Here is a 17,626-nt window from a genome sequence, read left to right on the forward strand (position 1 = left end):
AAGACTAAGACTGAGACTAAGACTGCTTTATTGATCCTGTTGGAAGCTTCTTTTGATTACAAGGACGATTTTCTCAAATACAGACAGCACAACCGACACATACACACAGACAGAGCAGACACAACATAAAGAATTCATCCAGCGACCAGGCATCTGCGTTTGATTTATCTGCAACACGACACACCACGGAAGCGCCTAACAAACATATTTAAAAAAAAAAAAAAATTCGAAAACTATTTTTTTTTTTTTTTCAGTTTTTTTTTTTTTATTTAAACGTGTTTTGTTTTTCTCGCCATTAAGAAAATTGATCATAATTCACCTGTGATGGTTAAATTTAGTCCATCAGAAGAGTTTTCGTCTTTTTCAGATAATGACATCTTTTTACTGAAATAAAAAGAAGATGAATCAGAAAGAAGTAATATAAAAAAAAGTTTTTTTTTTTTTTAAAAGCTTGTGACTTTATGTAAACGCGACTACTCTGCTCTTAACCCTTAAAGTGCTGAGCTGTTTTACAAAGAGTGTTTACAGAATGGAATAACAATTCTGATGTTTAGAGGCTAAACTATTACACGAGTTTTTAAGGGTTAATAAGTAATGAATTATAGATTTTAAAAAAAGGATTTTTTTTTTTTTCCAAGCGCCCATATTTTACCCACTCACGAGAAACAATCTTGTTACGACTGAGTGTAAATCTTTTCAGAGCATAGAAAACTCTTGTTTAGGTGACAGAGCCAGATTAAATGTAATTATAGATCTTTCCGCGCGCGCTGTTCGCGCATTGAGAACATGTCCCGCGAACCTAATGCGACGCCCTGTCACGACCTGACTAAGTGGTCGACTTCTAGTTCGGCATAGGATTTCCTTCTTTGAGACTCGATCTCCTAAAATCCGTTTAGCCTCTAGTCTTTTCTCAATTTAGTCAGATGACTTCCATGTCTCACATGCATGTGTGGCTGTTGGTATGACGATTCTGTTAAGTAGGTGAATTTTTGTCTTACATTCAATAGCTTCATCCATCCATCTCAGTGGCGTTACAGCCCATGGAGGTCTCTGGCCTGCTTCAACACATCCTTCCATTCAGATCTCTCCTGGGCCTTTCGTCTCCACGCCCTAACCCCAAGCTGCTTCAGATCTGCTTCCACATCATCGATCTCGTGAACTGACTCCTAAAATCCGTTTTAGCCTCTAGTCTTTTCTCAATCATCAATCCATCGCATTCGGGGTCTGCCTTTGTGTCGCCTGCATTTTGGTTTTTGCCTGTATACGATTTTCGCTCCTCTGTTCTCTGACATTCTTTCAAGGTGACCTGCCCAACGTAGTCTGTTCTTTTTTATTTCCGTCACTATTGGTGGGTCTTCATACAATTGATATATCTCAATAGTTTGGCTTGTCCAAATAGGCGGCAGACTTTGAAAAATGCTACCTGCTTTTCCTATTCGGCAAGCTACATCAATGTACGCGGCGCCATCGTTTGCTAGGATGCTGCGTATGTGTGTTAACTTATCCAACGCTTCAAGCGTTGACTCATCAAGTCTGATGGGGGCACCTTTTGCCTTATATCCCATTCTCACAATTTTAGCCTTATCCAAGTTTATTCGCAGGCCAAATTTGGGTGCCTCTTTATATAGGCTCTTCGTCATTTCTTGTATGCATTTACTTGTTGACCCGAGGAGTGCAACGTCGTCGGCAAAGTCCAAGTCCGTCATTCGATTCTGTTCACGCCATGGAATACCAAAGGCAGTCTGGTTCATTGCTCTCCTCATTATGTAGACGAGGGCTAGAAGGAAGAGGGAGCCAAGATGCATCACTATCTCACATCTGTCTCACACCTGTCTCACACTTGTCAAACACCTGTCTCACACCTGTCTCGATGCTAAAAAAGTGTTGTTGCTTTTTCTGTTTTAATACAGCATTTCGATTGACTATAGGTGTCGTTAGTATCTTGACGATTTTTTTTCTGATTTGCCTCTTCGGAAGCCTGCTTGCTCTTCGCTGTGCCTCTAGTCTGCAGACGGTTAAAGTCATCTCAAAAAAACAATATTGGAAACTTTGCTTTAGATAAAGAGGAGGGTAATGCCCCTTCAGTTGTCGCAGTCTGACAAGTTGCCCTTTTTAGGAAGCTTTACAATCACTCTTTTTTTGCCAGTCGTTAGGGATTCAAGAAGTTCGCCAACAAAGTTTTAAGAGATCAGTCATTCTGTTAACAATGCACTGCCCCTCCATGTTTTAGCATTTCTGCTGACACCATGTCTAGCCCTGGTGCTTTGTTGTTCTTTGGCACTGCAGTGGCCATAATAACCGCCTTTGTTGTAATGAGGTCTGATTTTCAGACATTAAAAGACAATAGTATTGACTATAACACTGGATTTAACCAAAAAGATACTATTAATTAAAGTTTAGAACTTTTAGTTAGTTACAGCCAGTGTTTTTTTTTAAATAGTTGCCGGTACTCAGTGATAGATTGCCTAACTTTCAACTACTAATCAATTAATAACAAACGTTCAAATACAAGAAAAGTAATATTTTTCCCCACATTGAAAAAAAAGGTGCCGGTACGCCGTACCGGTGCGTATCGTCACAAAAAGCACTGGTTATAGCACACGTTAATTATAGTAGTCTAGCTAATGATCTCTACGGTACGCAAAATGTTCCTGAATGCCTATTTATTTATTCAGCTCCTTACTGAATAGTCGTGGGAGTCCCACTGGCTCATGTTACCCATGGGTAAATCTGGCCCCGTACATCTGGTAATCAGAGGTGGCACTGGACAGATCCACATGGAGAGAGAGCATAAAGGAAGGGTCACAGATTGCAGATGTCATACACAACAGAAGCAGAAAGAAGGCTGAAAATGCAACGGCGCCTGGTGATTATATATGCCCAACCTGCGATCGCAGCTGTGTATCAAGGATTGGCCTCTTTAGTCACACAAGAAGTTGCAAAGGGAAAAGATCGTCTCTCGAGACGTAAAATTCCCCCCAAAAAATACATCTGGTAATCAAATAATATTGGACACATGTCTAGACTTACCCTAACAAAAATAACACAGTCAGTGGAATAATTGGTATTAATAAAAACATGGGGAGAAACTGTGAGAGTCCAGCTGGAAAAAGAAAAGAAATAAATATTGCTCTTAAAAAAAAACATTATTTAAAGGAAAGAAACGCTAATTACTGCCTTTTATCTGAAAATATAATTGTTTTAGCTTCCTTTCTTCTATCTAAAACAAAATTAATTAAATAATTAGTACTAAATTATTAACTAAATGCTTAATTTTTTAATTGATTCGTGTATTGTCATTTGGTGTTTTAACACAATTTCCACTTGATCAGAGAATCAGAAGTGGTAGAAAAAACGTGTCAAAACATAGTAAAGGGGAATACATCCATATTTACATCCACGCTTCTCATTTGTAGGATTTATTCCACTTATTTCGATATCAAAATAAATAGATAGTAATTATCTATTTCTTTACACCTTTTTAAATTTATTCATGTCTTGTCAGGTTTAATAAATAATTGTGTTATGTTTCAACTTGATTGGAGAATGGGAAACGGCAGAAAAAAAACGTGTTCAAACTTTTTACCAGACAGACAAAGTGAGTTGAAGTGAAATGGAACGGAACAAATAAAAAGTAAAAAAAAAAGTAATAATAAACCACGAAAATGTATACATATTGTTGCACACACATGAACGGAAGGAGTTGATTATCAAGAGGACGAGAAAGGAGACATGTAGGTGTTACTATACAAAACAATCCTCCTTTGACACATGGCTTTCTTTCTTTTTAGCTAGCATCTCAGCTACCATCTAAGTTTCCATTTGGGCTCCCATATCAGCTACCATTTCAGTTACCATCTCAGCTGCAATCTCTGCTACCACCTCAGCCACCAACACAGCTATCATCTCAGGTGATATTTTAATTACCACCTCAGCCGCCATCTCAACTACCATCTCAGATGATATTTAAATTACCATCTCAGCTACCATCTCAGATAGTATTTCAGCTACAATCTCTGCTACCATCTCAGCTACCATCTCAGCCACCTTCTTAGCTACCATCTCAGCCACCTTCTTAGCTACCATCTCAGCTACCATCTCAGATAATATTTTAATTACCATCTCAGTTATAATCTTAGCTACCACACTAGCTTATACCTCAACAATCATCTCAGATGATATTTAAATTACCATCTCAGCTACCATCTCAGATAGTATTTCAGCTACAATCTCTGCTACCATCTCAGCTACCATCTCAGCCACCTTCTTAGCTACCATCTCAGCCACCTTCTTAGCTACCATCTCAGCTACCATCTCAGATAATATTTTAATTACCATCTCAGTTATAATCTTAGCTACCACACTAGCTTATACCTCAACAATCATCTCAGATGATATTTAAAGTACCATCCCAGCTACCATCTCAGCCACTTTCTTAGCTACCATCTCAGCCACCTTCTTAGCTACCATCTCAGCTACCATCTCAGATAATATTTTAATTACCATCTCAGTTATAATCTTAGCTACCACACTAGCTTATACCTCAACAATCATCTCAGATGATATTTAAATTACCATCCCAGCTACCATCTCAGCCACCTTCTTAACTACCATCTCAGCCACCTTCTTAGCTACCATCTCAGCTACCATCTCAGATAATATTTAAATTACCATCTCAGTTATAATCTTAGCTACCGCACTAGCTTATACCTCAACAATCATCTCAGATGATATTTAAATTACCATCTCAGCTACCATCTTAGATAGTAATTCATTTACAATCTCTGCTACCATCCCAGCTACCATCTCAGCCACCTTCTTAGCTACCATCTCAGCCACCTTCTTAACTACCATCTCAGCTACCATCTCAGATAATATTTAAATTACCATCTCAGCCGCCATCTCACCTACCATCTCAGATGATATTTAAATTACTATCTCAGTTATCATCTTAGCTACCACACTAGCTTATACCTCAACAATCATCTCAGATGATATTTAAATTACCATCTCAGCTACCATCTTAGATGTCGTTCACACACTTGTGTCACAGTCTTAGTTGACATTGCATGATCTAAAGTTCACGTCATGTTAAGAGTTTAAAAGACACGTGGAATTCCTGATGTAGAAAACAAGTAGAATGAATAAAGTTGACTTTGGGTTCAGTCAAGTCAAGTCAAGTCAGTAAGGTCTTGCTCCCGGTCCAGGAAGGTTGGACGTTTCTTCCTGGACTGGTGTATATATATATGTAGCATGAAAAACGATGGACTAATGATTGTTGATTAATAATATTTGAGAGTTGATTTCATTATGTGCTTATTGAATATTAAAGTATTATTCGTATTTCAATGGATATCTATAGTTGAAGCTCCAGTGTCACTAGAAGTAATTGTTCTTACTTGTTACCCGCTGAGATGCGGACGTGATTGATACATTTGATACCGCTTCTATGCGGATAGGATTGTTTATTATTTCTTGACTTGTAGCACTAACAAGGAGTGCAGTGTATTATTATTGTAGTAAAAAAAAATTCATGTTTGTGTGCTGAAACGAGCTTCAGTCAGTTTATAATATTTGTCTCGTCACGTGTCTAGAGTACTTCAGGAAGCAAGAACTCAGTATTACACCATTCAACGTTCATTGACAACTTGTTCATCTATAAGCATCTGAAGTGTCTAAAAGTATGTCAAGTGCCTATAAGGTTTTAGATCAGTAGCGTTGCAGGCTCTGTCAGGATAAAGCATTATGGCTTGTAAGCTCAGTGTCTCAGGCTGATAATTGTTACTCAGTGTTGACTCTCAAAGCCTTCCCCATGTGTGGATACAGTTGAAAATCAACATAGGTTTGACTTTATAGGTAGCTAGCCAAGCAAGGCTAGCGAGCTCCGCTAGCCCAAGCCTAGTGGTTTAGGCACCAGGCACTTGCCTTTGCCCCTTCTTATATCATTGATAACCCAAGATCTAAGTCACACGTAAAGACCACAGCTACCACACTAGAATGGAATTCCGTTTGGACTAAAAAAATTCCGTCAAGTCAATGGACCTCATTCACCAATCGTAAACAAACAACATTTAGCCACGTGCTGCTCTATCTCTTCTATATAATTTACGATCTCATGTTTAATTCATGATGGTTGTCACGTGACAGTTTATTTCGTTGTTTTATCAATAAGATCACGTGACTAAATGTTGTTTGTTTACGATTGGTGAATGAGGTCCATTATTGCGCACAAGATAAGTCACTTATTTCGTATGAAATAGTGCGCACCTTTTGAACTATGTGCATAGCATATTTATGTCGGTTCATTTCATATTAAGCTTTACACGTTTCAAAGCCAAAGTTGCAACTTTTGGTCAACATTTAGTCAACTTTTGGTAAACATTTAGTCAGCTTTTGGTCAACATAAAGGCAACTTTTTGGTCAACAATAAGTCAACTTTTGGTCAATTTAGTCAACTTTTGGTCAATTTAGTCAACTTTTGATCAAAATTTAGTCAACTTTTGGTCAACATTTAGTCAACTTTTAGTCAACATTTAGTCAACTTTTGGTAAACATTTAGTCAACTTTTGATCAACATATAGTCAATTATTGGTCAGCATTAAGTCAACTTTTGGTCAATTTAGTCAACTTTTGGTCAATTTAGTCAACTTTTGGTCAACATTTAGTCAACTTTTGGTCAACATTTAGTCAACATTTAGTCAACATTTAGTCAACATTTAGTCAACTCGTTGTCAAACCTTTTCATGCGCGTTTCTTTAAATTTGATCGTTGGGGTCAACCAATCTCTGTCTGTTTGAGTTCGGTGTTATGTTAGTCTGAGTGGTGGAGAGGTACGCACTTCGGACTGTCGTCTAACGGTCCCGAGATTAATCCCTGTCTGCCGTCATTTCTATCATTGAAATGTGGGCTAGTATTTAATAATCTTATTTTCTTAATGTCAAACGAATGACCTTTACATCACCTGCCATACAGACCACAAGGTCTGCAAGGGGAGCTTTCTTAACCCCTTCTCTCCTAATTATAGATATAGTCCATTATGTTGCCATATTAAAATAAATTTATATCTGATTTTATAAACTTTAATTTGTGTTATAAAAAGGTGTGCATTGCCCTACAAATCTATTCCAAAATTAACGTTTTCTGATAACAAAAAAAAATGTTATTGAAGTTTAATCATAACAGGGTAGAATGTACAAATGTGCAAAATTAAAAATTCTGTCAGAACGTGGAAAAAAATAATTGCGGAGATTAAGAGTTAATGAATGTCCGAAATTTGTGAAACCTAGACTTACAGCCAAGGCGTCTCTTTTATTGAATTTGAAGGACAAGATCGATGCACTTAATTGTAAGTTAAAGTTTTAAGTAAAAATGAAAGGTCTGAATTCAGCTTACATGGGCAAATACCAGTGACCTTTTCTTTACAGTCAGTTTTACATTTGAGGTAACAGTCCTCTCGACAGTTGAAGCCGTAACGCATCGGTGAACATTCTGTCAATGAAATAAATAAGCGAAGAATGTTAGGGGACCGCTAATATGACGGTGCCGTCATACCATAAATATAACAAATAATATCAGTTTAAAAGAAATACATTTCAAAACTATTTTCTTATGAGTATAACTCTCTTGAAAAGTAGTCTCAATATTAATATTTCACAATCTTATAATTTCAGTGAAATATTTGTAGTACAGAAACAAAAAAAAAAAAAGCACTGCAAGAATTAGTCTAGAAAAAAAAAGAAATCATTCAAAATACTTTTGAAAAAAGACAATACCAATTTAGACAACATGTAGAGCGATTGATTTTCCTCTCAATAACTAATGAATGTTAGATAAAAAAAAAGAAACATTATGTACCCTGCCCCCCCCCTTCCCGGAGAAAGAACCTTCATAAAGCGAAAGTTAAGTTCCATTGATAGACCTATAGATCTAGACCTAGAAGCAAATGCGCCAAATTCTCAGGAACATTAATTTATTAAACTCTTGAATCAAAAATGCCTTACATTTGGAAATTCCTTTCAAGAACTGATGTTAGATCTAGACACAGATCTCTAGCCAAATCTAAATATATTTCTTTTTTTTTTTTTTTACTTGAAAAATTATGACAGTCAAACTAGATTTTTTATTGCCAACTTCTCCTGAGCATTCATTTATTAAACATTTGAATCAATAATGCCTTACATTCAGAAATTCCTTTCAAGAATGATGTTACACATCTAGCCCCTGATCTCTAGCCAAATCTAAATATATTTATTTATCTACTGTCTAAAATTACGTTCGATTGTCATGTAAGTAGTGTCATGTGAAGTCAAAACATCGCCAATGTCATGTTAAGAATGCAAGATCAGAGCGACTTACCTGAGCTGCATGACGTGTTCGGATACTGAAAACCAGGCTGGCACAGCTTGCACGTGCCGTTAAACTTATCACAGTCCGGGTCACAGTTTCGGCATTGCTTTTTGCAGTTAAGTCCCCATGTCCCGACCGGGCAGTCTGCAGAATGGAGTTCACATCAACGTCAGTCCTATTTCTATCTTTTACTATGGGGTGGTGTAAAGAATATTGCTTAACTATTAGCACGAAGAAAGCAAATGTTATGGGACCACCGCACCACCATCCATCCTCATAGACGATAAAACAACACTTAATAAGCAGTTTCGTTATATTAGTTGAATGTAATGTTATACATAGAGACAGAACACTTTACAAAATGGAAAAGTTTCTTCCTTGAGGCCTGGAATAAGAGATTGACCTTCCACAGAACAATCTATTGAAATTAATTAGATAATCATTTAATTACATTAATTATTGTAACTGTTTGAGAAGACACATGCTCCTGACCTACATACGCAGATTTCTTTATGTCCAGGTTTTTGCAATAAAGGATTTGAACCGATGAAACTCGTACTCAAAAGGTGTTCGATGATGATGGTTATAATGATGGTGATGATGGTTATGATGATGATGATGATGGTTGTGATAATGATGATGGTTATGAAGATGATGACAATGATAACAATGATGATGATGGTTATGAAGATGATGATGATGATGATGGTTATGATGATGATGATGATGGTCATGATGATGATGATGATGGTTATGATTATGATGATGACGGTCATGATGATGATGATGATGATGGTTATGATGATGATGATGATGGTCATGATGATGATGATGATGGTTATGATGATGATGATGGTCATGATGATGATGATGATGATGGTCATGATGATGATGATGATGATGATGGTTATGATGATGATGATGATGATGGTTATGATGATGATGATGATGATGGTCATGATGTGATGATGATGGTTATGATGATGCTGATGACGATGATGATGGTTATGATGATGATGATGATAGATACCAACCTTTGGGACATGTATCGTTAATGTAACACCAAGCATTCTTGTATTGTACATCATCTCCGACACACGTTGTATTCGAACTGTGGTTACAAGATCTACAAAAACATTTGATGTCGATTAAATGTGTAGGGTAAATTACAGTTTGTTTTTTTTTTACTTTTTTTGTGTGTATTATTAAGACTAAGAACCTAAAATAAAGTTCCCCTTTGAGACCTTGTGGTCTATAGGGCAGATGATGTAAAGATCATCTGTTTCTGTGGCCTACTGTTAACGAGGGTGTCATGTGGCCAGCACAACGACCAACTGTCTTTTCCCAAACTAATGTCTGGTACCAATTAGAGCTGGTTAAACTCAGAGGCGCCCGAAGATCCCCAAACAAAAATTCCAGTTTTCACCAGGAATCGAACCTTGGACACCGGTTCTGACTCCAAGCGCTTTACCGCTCAGCCACCACGCCTCCAAGACTAAGAGAGACAAAGAGAAAATCGAGGCTGAGAAAAACAAGGAACGAAAAGGAAAGAAATAGAAAGATTAGGAAAGAAATAGAAATATACGGAAACAAAAAGAAAGATAATGAAAGAAATAGAAATATAAGGAAAGAAAAAGAAAGATAATGAAAGAAATAGAAATATAAGGAAAGAAAAAGAAAGATAATGAAAGAAATAGAAAGAAAAGGAAAGAAAAAGAAAGATAATGAAAGAAATAGAAAGATAAGGAAAGAAATAGAAAGAAATAGAAAGATAAGGTTGAGAAAAAAAAAGATAAGGAAAGAATTATATAGTAAGTAACAGGTCAGACCAATCTTAAAATTTTCCAAACACTGAATATAAAATTGGCTTATCGTACTGTGTGTCTTGGGGGGTAAAAACCTTTAGACTAGTTTCTGTCCCTGATCTTACATATTAAACACCCAGACCTGACATAACACACTGTCATATGCGCTGGAAGATGAAGACAACTAACTTTTTTTTTCGCTTGCCCTAAACTTGCTGAAAAATGTTTTGATAGGTCCGTGAAGCAACGTGTTTTTACACAGCTTTATATCAACTCGCTCTGTCTGTCTGTCTGTCTGTCTGTCTGTCCGGTAAAAAGTTTGAACAAGCTTTTATCCAATTTCCCATTCTCTGATCAAGTTTAAACTTTGCAAAAATATTTATTAAACCTGACAAGACATGAATCAATCAAAATAAAAAACAAAAACAATTTGTTAATTAATTATTGGTGATTGATTCTGTTGTTTGATATCAAAATATGAATAAATGCTACTTGATGAAAGATGTGGATGTATATATGGATTTAATCCATTTATTACGTTTTGACACGTTTTTTTCTCCCACTTCCCAATCCCTGATCAAATTGAAGTTTTAAATAATTAATTATAGTCGATAACGACTTTAACAAAACTATCTATTGGAATTAATTAGATAATCATTTAATTACATCAATTATTGTAACTGTCTGGGAAGACACATGCTCTTCACCTAGTTCGATCAGAAAATTAACAAATTAGTTAATAATTTTTAGATAAATGGCAGTAGTTCATATGCGACATAGATGACAAGGTCTAAAATTGGAACTTTTTAGAAAACTAATAAGTTAACAGTAGGACACATCTCAGAAAAAAAAGGTGAACTGTTCAATACCTTATTTGAAAAAGTCTGGTATCTGTACAATCCACTTGACTGCAGCTCCACTGAGACCAGGAAGTCCAATAGTCGACGTCTGTTGAAAACATATTCATATTTTTAAAAGTTGACAGACATCGGAGTAAAATAGTTTAATAATCTAAAAATAAATCACGAACATTTCGTATAACGTGCAGCAAATAATAAAGAAACAAAATAAAATACATTAAAATATAACTCTACATAGGCCTAGAGGGACGCGGTTGCTGAGTGGTTAAGCACTTGGAATACGAACCTGTGGTAGCCTACTGGGTTCGAATCTAGGTGAAGACTGCGATTTTAATTTCGGGATTTTTATCCCCACCACCCTCCTTGAGTCCACCCATTGCTAATGGGTACCTGACTTTAGTAAGGAAAGGTAAAGGCGGTTGGTCATTGTGCTGGCCACAGGATACCCTGATCGTTAACAGATGACCTTAACATCATCTGCCTTATAGATTGCATGGTCAGAAAGAGGAACCTTTTTTTAAAATATAAATATAGCTAAATACTAAATAATAATAATGAATAGTAATAATAAATTATAATAAGACTATTAATAATAATACTGGTGTGAATATGTGATATTGGGAGGTTACATACTGGACAGACTTAAAAAGATTTAGATGAATTTTGGTTTCCCTGCTGACAGATGAACCAGAATGACTTGATATTAATTACCATGAAAATTTTGTAAGTCTTATTCATATTGTAGTGCCACTATCGACTTCGAAAAAAAACAACTAAGTTGACAAATAGACAGAATTTGTTAACCGTAGCCTGGAGATTCAGCCGCTATGGAGAGTAACACAAGTATTTTTCCGAATTCCAATTAGCTGAAAGTGTGGTGACTAATAACAAAGCAGATGTCCTCATGAGTTGGAACGCTCCAGGGAAGAGTTTCATTACCTTAAAAGGGGGCGGAACTGCTGCTGGACTGACACATCACCAGAACATTTTTCAGTGTACGCTCTTCAATTCTTCTCCATCCCTGACAGCGCTGTTACTTTGTGGGTAGTAGGGAGCTACAACCCTTTTGAAACGAGGTCATTTTAAGCATCGTACATACGACGGGGATGAAAAAAAAAATTGAAGCCAACGGTGGCTTCTTATCACTTGACTCGGACGACCTTTATCGATAATGGGACTTGTGTCGTACGTATGCAAATTTCATTCCCGCCCTGTACAAACACACCAGAGCCGAAAACATTGCTGGCACGACTGCTTAACTGTACCACTAATTTTGTGCAATGCTAAACGTCTGAACGTCACCGTTTGATACGTAAGAACTGAGACTTTCTTTAAAGCTCATATTTTACCAGCAGTTTTATAGAAAAGTTGCAACATTTTCCGACACGCCTAAATTACTCGTTATAGAAGCAGTCACCTGCGAGGTCACGACCTGTTGGGCAGTTTAGACCCAGTAGCTCATCTCCACGTCACAGGTCTGACGTCAAGAACCGTGACGTGTCAGCGAGCTATTGGTTGAGACTGCCCACAGGTTGCGACATTGCAGGTCAGTGTTCAGATCTACTGTAACAACAGGTCTTGGCGTAAGAGAGTTGTCACATTCTCCAAATGCAACGCCATTGAGATTATAAGGTGATTATAAGGTTTTTAAGATTACAAGGTGATTATAAGGTTTTAAGATTATAAGGTGATTATAAGGTTTTAAGATTGCAAGGTGATTATAAGGTTTTAAGATTATAAGGCGATTATAAGGTTTTAAGATTGCAAGGTGATTATAAGGTTTTAAGATTATAAGGCGATTATAAGGTTTTAAGATTACAAGGTGATTATAAGGTTTTAAGATTATAAGGCGATTATAAGGTTTTTAAGATTTCAAGGTGATTATAAGGTTTTTAAGATTTCAAGGTGATTATAAGGTTTTAAGATTATAAGGTGATTATAAGGTTTTTAAGATTATAAGGCGATTATAAGGTTTTAAGATTATAATGCGATTATAAGGTTTTTAAGATTATAAGGTGATTATAAGGTTTTAAGATTATAATGCGATTATAAGGTTTTTAAGATTATAAGGCGATTATAAGGTTTTAAGATTATAAGGTGATTATAAGGTTTTAAGATTATAAGGCGATTATAAGGTTTTTAAGATTACAAGGTGATTATAAGGTTTTAAGATTATAAGGTGATTATAAGGTTTTAAGATTATAAGGTGATTATAAGGTTTTTAAGATTACAAGGTGATTATAAGGTTTTAAGATTATAAGGTGATTATAAGGTTTTAAGATTATAAGGCGATTATAAGGTTTTTAAGATTTCAAGGTGATTATAAGGTTTTTAAGATTTCAAGGTGATTATAAGGTTTTTAAGATTTCAAGGTGATTATAAGGTTTTAAGATTATAAGGTGATAATAAGGTTTTTAAGATTACAAGGTGATTATAAGGTTTTAAGATTATAAGGTGATTATAAGGTTTTAAGATTATAAGGTGATTATAAGGTTTTTAAGATTACAAGGTGATTATAAGGTTTTAAGATTTCAAGGTGATTATAAGGTTTTAAGATTATAAGGTGATTATAAGGTTTTTAAGATTTCAAGGTGATTATAAGGTTTTAAGATTACTAGGTGATTATAAGGTTTTAAGATTATAAGGTGATTATAAGGTTTTAGATTATAAGGTGCAACTTATGGGAAGTTGTTTACCGTTGCTAATGTTCGTTTTTATCAAAGTTTCCCAAGAGAGAGAGAGAGAGCAGTTCAATTCTCCCTACATTATCCCATCTTGGTCAATAGTTACTATAAAAACACACACCAGAGTTTAGTGATAGACTTTCCTTTTCCTAAAGCTGTAATTCAAACTGTTGACATTAACTCCTATAAGAAAAACGACTCGCCTTCATATGACGTGGTTGTGTTCAGAGTCTTTGCATACGTTGTAATAGCCGGAGTCCTTTTCCCTGTTGATACCAGCTTTGTCTTGTCTATGGCTGCAGTACTGGTAACTACGAATTGCGTTCGTGAATTAATGTTTAATACAATAATGAAATATTTATATATACAAAATAAAAGGGAAATAAATCTTAAAAACTTCTATGTAGTGGAGGCAATCACCAATGCAGTTCTATCATTTAAAATCACGATATACTAAAATAAAATAATACTTCACAAAGAGGTTGGGTGTTAAACACAAACTCAGAGGCGGTCCCATATACGGGGCCGGCTTGGTTATAGATATACTCGTAAATTATTTTTTTATGCTTTGTTGTCTGTTCGGGAAAACAGACTCTCTAGAATAGGTTTCTAAAGTTACTTTAAAAAAAAATCTAAGATTTGAACCATAGTCGTTTCAAGACTGAAAGAGGTTAATGAATCAAAGTAATTAGATAGGATGAAACAAGAAAAAATTTTTTTTTTAAAGTGTAATTGTATCAATTAGTTTGGATCAGTTATGTAATTATGGTTCTAAGTGACTTCGAGATAGTTATTCTGAGAGATCAGAAATATTTTGCGATTTTGTTTTTTTACCTTTTATCTTTCTCAATGCGCTATTATCCTATCACTTGTCTGGACCAGTTGGGAAAAGGAGAGGTAAGATGGGGATATTTTGTGAATGTTTAAGCGATCGTTTTTTAGGTGCATAAACAAAAATTCACTAAGGGTTCCAGAGTCCTCAAGGGGACTACTTCAACTAATGCCATCACATCTGTCTAGTACGATTTCTTTCCCTTGTTCAAGATACCAAAGAACATAATTAATTACCAACAGTTATTTAACTTAATGGTTAATTTTTTTTTTATTGATTCTTGTGTTGTCAGGTAAAATAAATAACTGTGCACAATTTCAGTTAATCCGAAATTGGATGTAGGAGAAATAGCCGTGTATAAACTTTTTTGCCTGACAGACAGACAGAGTTGATATGATCTTTGTAAAAATGACGAGAACTCACCGCCAGGGCATGGCTTGCTCTGATGACACAGCTCGGGACGAGTTTCAGATGTCATCCCAGAGCAATCCCTTCCCCTAATTGATGGTGCTGGGTTATCACAGGCCCTGAAATCAATTGCAATTTTCATTTAAGGGACGCAACTCAACAACAGGAGTTAGATTTGATGACGAATGTGAAAGGATGACATAGGGTCCAATTTTAACACACAGTTCAGTTACTTGTGTTGAACTCTGGCGTTAGAGTCGAAGTTTTAAGTTCTCCAGTACTTCTAACTTCGAATCAGGCGCTTCTGCTTTTAAAGCATCAACCAGAACACAATGTCCCGAAGTTGTCAGGAGTCCACGTCAATTACCTGGCAACTGAATAGTTAACCGGTAGGATAATCGTCATAGAAGGACTCAACACTCACCTGCGACCTCGCAACCTGTGGGCAGTTTAGACCAGTGATGCCAAAAATACGGCCCGCGGGCCATATCCGTCAGCGACGTGGATTATGCGGCATATCGCAATGTTGAGAAATGTATCTCACCTACGTTAGGATACTCTGATTGGCACCTTGACCTTAAGCATTTTTAAGTTTATGAAACGGGAGAGTTGAACTGGAATTTAGAATCCACCAGGAAAAGTGAACGGATTTATTAATTATTTTTTTTTGGAACGATACAAAATCAATATATTTAATTTGTTAAGAAAGTGTAGCCATTGGGGTTTTTTTAGATCTAGAGAGGAGTATCTTAGCTAATGAATTGAAATGCAAAAGAAAGATCCGAGGCATCACTTACAAAGACTGCATCACTAATGAAAAGATTAGAAACAGGATTAATACAACAACTGGACCCCACAACGACCTGCTAACTTAAGCGCAATATTTAACTCTATTATCACATCACAGAATACCCAGAGCTCACAAAGATCCTCCCCCCCCCCAGCCTTCCGGGAACAGAAAAACGAAGGAGATGAAAACAACGAAAGAGCTCTCCCCCCCTGGGAACAGGAAAAGGAAAGAGATGAAAACAGAGTAAGACCTTCCCCCCCCCCCCAAGCCTTCCGGGACCAGGGAAACAAAGGAGATGAAAACAGACAAAGACCTTCCCCCCCCCTGGGAAAAGGAAAATGAAGGAGATGAAAACAGACAAAGAACTTCCCCCCCCCCAGACCTTCTCTCCCCCCCCCCCCGGGAACAAGAGAACGAAGGAGATGAAAACAAACAGACAAAGACCTTCCCCCCCCCTCCCCGAGAACAGGAAGACGAAGGAGATGAAAACAGATAAAGCGATGGAAAGAGGACAAATTTAAGAATGTACAGGCCTGTAATGGAACGAAATTTTGTCCAAGACAAAAGACAAAGAGGATTGGGAAATAAAACGGTCAACAGATTTTGTTTGGTGCCCCCCCCCCTCCCCCAACGATCCAACAGACTAAAAGATTTGGTGAAGGTGAGTTAGCCAACCACCAGCACAATTTACTAATTGAACTATGTTCTCAAATGATTTTTAATTACACTGTGAATATTTAAGATTTTACGACAACCGAAACTGACTTTGCCTATAAAAACAAAAGAGTTTCGAGATCACATCGTCTGTACCTAGGCTGTACATGTAACTGAGGTTCGTAATGGTTTAATTCTTTTGTAAGTGTATCATCATTGTGTAGCTCTAAATTTTACGACATTTGAAACTGACCTATACCTATAAATGTTAGCGTCAGAACAGTTCTTGGAGCAGGTCCAGCTTGTCCACTTGCCCCAGAAACCATGATCTAAAACAGAAATGATAACAAAAACAAAACAAACAAAAAAACTCACTTAGCAGCCTTTTCTGGCGACATTTGGAAAGATTTGATGCCAAATATGAATAGTTCAAAAAAGTATAATATTCATAAAGGTCTCACTGTGTAGTTAACAGTTAATAAATTCTGAACACGGGGTGAAAACCAAGAGTTGATTCAGAGCTGCAGTGGAGTAAGGAGCGATCTATTTTTTCTCTGTGTAATATCGTATACTGTAAAATGACTTAGAGATTTAATATGATAGTTGTACATCCAAGATTATTCTATTCGGATTTATGTTTGACACAATATACGTCTCCTGATGGCTGAATTTGTCTGGTTAGCATGTACTATTTTGAATGAGTATTAAATATTTGTCTGCTGAGAAAGTGTTACTTCTGTATACTTGTGTCGTGATCTCATTACTCATCAGCCTTAGTAGCACTACGCCACAACAAGCTTGATAAAGGCAAAGTAATTTAATTAGCAGCACAGAGAACATTCTGATAAGGCCAGAAGAGGCCCTAATATATTTACAAGGAGATATTCGCGTTATCAGTACATATTAAGGTGCTACATACTGTTTGACAAAAACAATAATGAATATCCTGCTGGTGTAAAAAGTGTTGCCAACTTTTCTCCACTACTTACTTACACCGACGTCCTCATCTGTCCTTCCATCGTTGTCATTGTCTGTAGAAATACAAAACAAAAAGTCGAACATTTTTTTACCAGTGACATTTATAGCTTATATCAACTTGTATCAACTTGTATCAACTTGTATCAACTTGTATCAACTTGTATCAACTTTTATCAACTTATATCAACTTATATCAACTTATATCAACTTATATCAACTTATATCAAATATCAACTTATATCAACTTATATCAAGTTATATCAAATATC

General features: G+C 36.3%; 1 protein-coding gene across 4 annotated transcripts in view; it reads right to left on the minus strand.

Annotated features, from left to right (window-relative positions):
• Positions 1-257: 257 nt before the first annotated feature.
• The window catches only part of LOC106060304 (uncharacterized), a 60,048-nt gene continuing 42,679 nt past the window's right edge, over positions 258-17,626 (minus strand). For 3 of the 4 annotated variants that reach the window (XM_056017206.1, XM_056017204.1, XM_056017207.1), the window contains 10 exons: positions 17,369-17,410; positions 16,633-16,708; positions 14,951-15,054; positions 13,899-14,006; positions 11,021-11,099; positions 9,381-9,472; positions 8,356-8,490; positions 7,393-7,488; positions 3,031-3,103; positions 258-384 (listed from right to left, as the gene is read on the minus strand). In XM_056017206.1, coding sequence (XP_055873181.1) covers positions 309-384; positions 3,031-3,103; positions 7,393-7,488; positions 8,356-8,490; positions 9,381-9,472; positions 11,021-11,099; positions 13,899-14,006; positions 14,951-15,054; positions 16,633-16,708; positions 17,369-17,410 — 881 coding nt within the window. In that variant the 3' untranslated portion in view covers positions 258-308. The remainder of the gene's footprint in view (positions 385-3,030; positions 3,104-7,392; positions 7,489-8,355; positions 8,491-9,380; positions 9,473-11,020; positions 11,100-13,898; positions 14,007-14,950; positions 15,055-16,632; positions 16,709-17,368; positions 17,411-17,626) is intronic. The other variant, XM_056017205.1, reaches the window with a different exon arrangement.

This window comes from Biomphalaria glabrata, chromosome 18 (assembly GCF_947242115.1).
Source record: "Biomphalaria glabrata chromosome 18, xgBioGlab47.1, whole genome shotgun sequence".
Lineage (NCBI taxonomy): Eukaryota > Metazoa > Mollusca > Gastropoda > Planorbidae > Biomphalaria > Biomphalaria glabrata.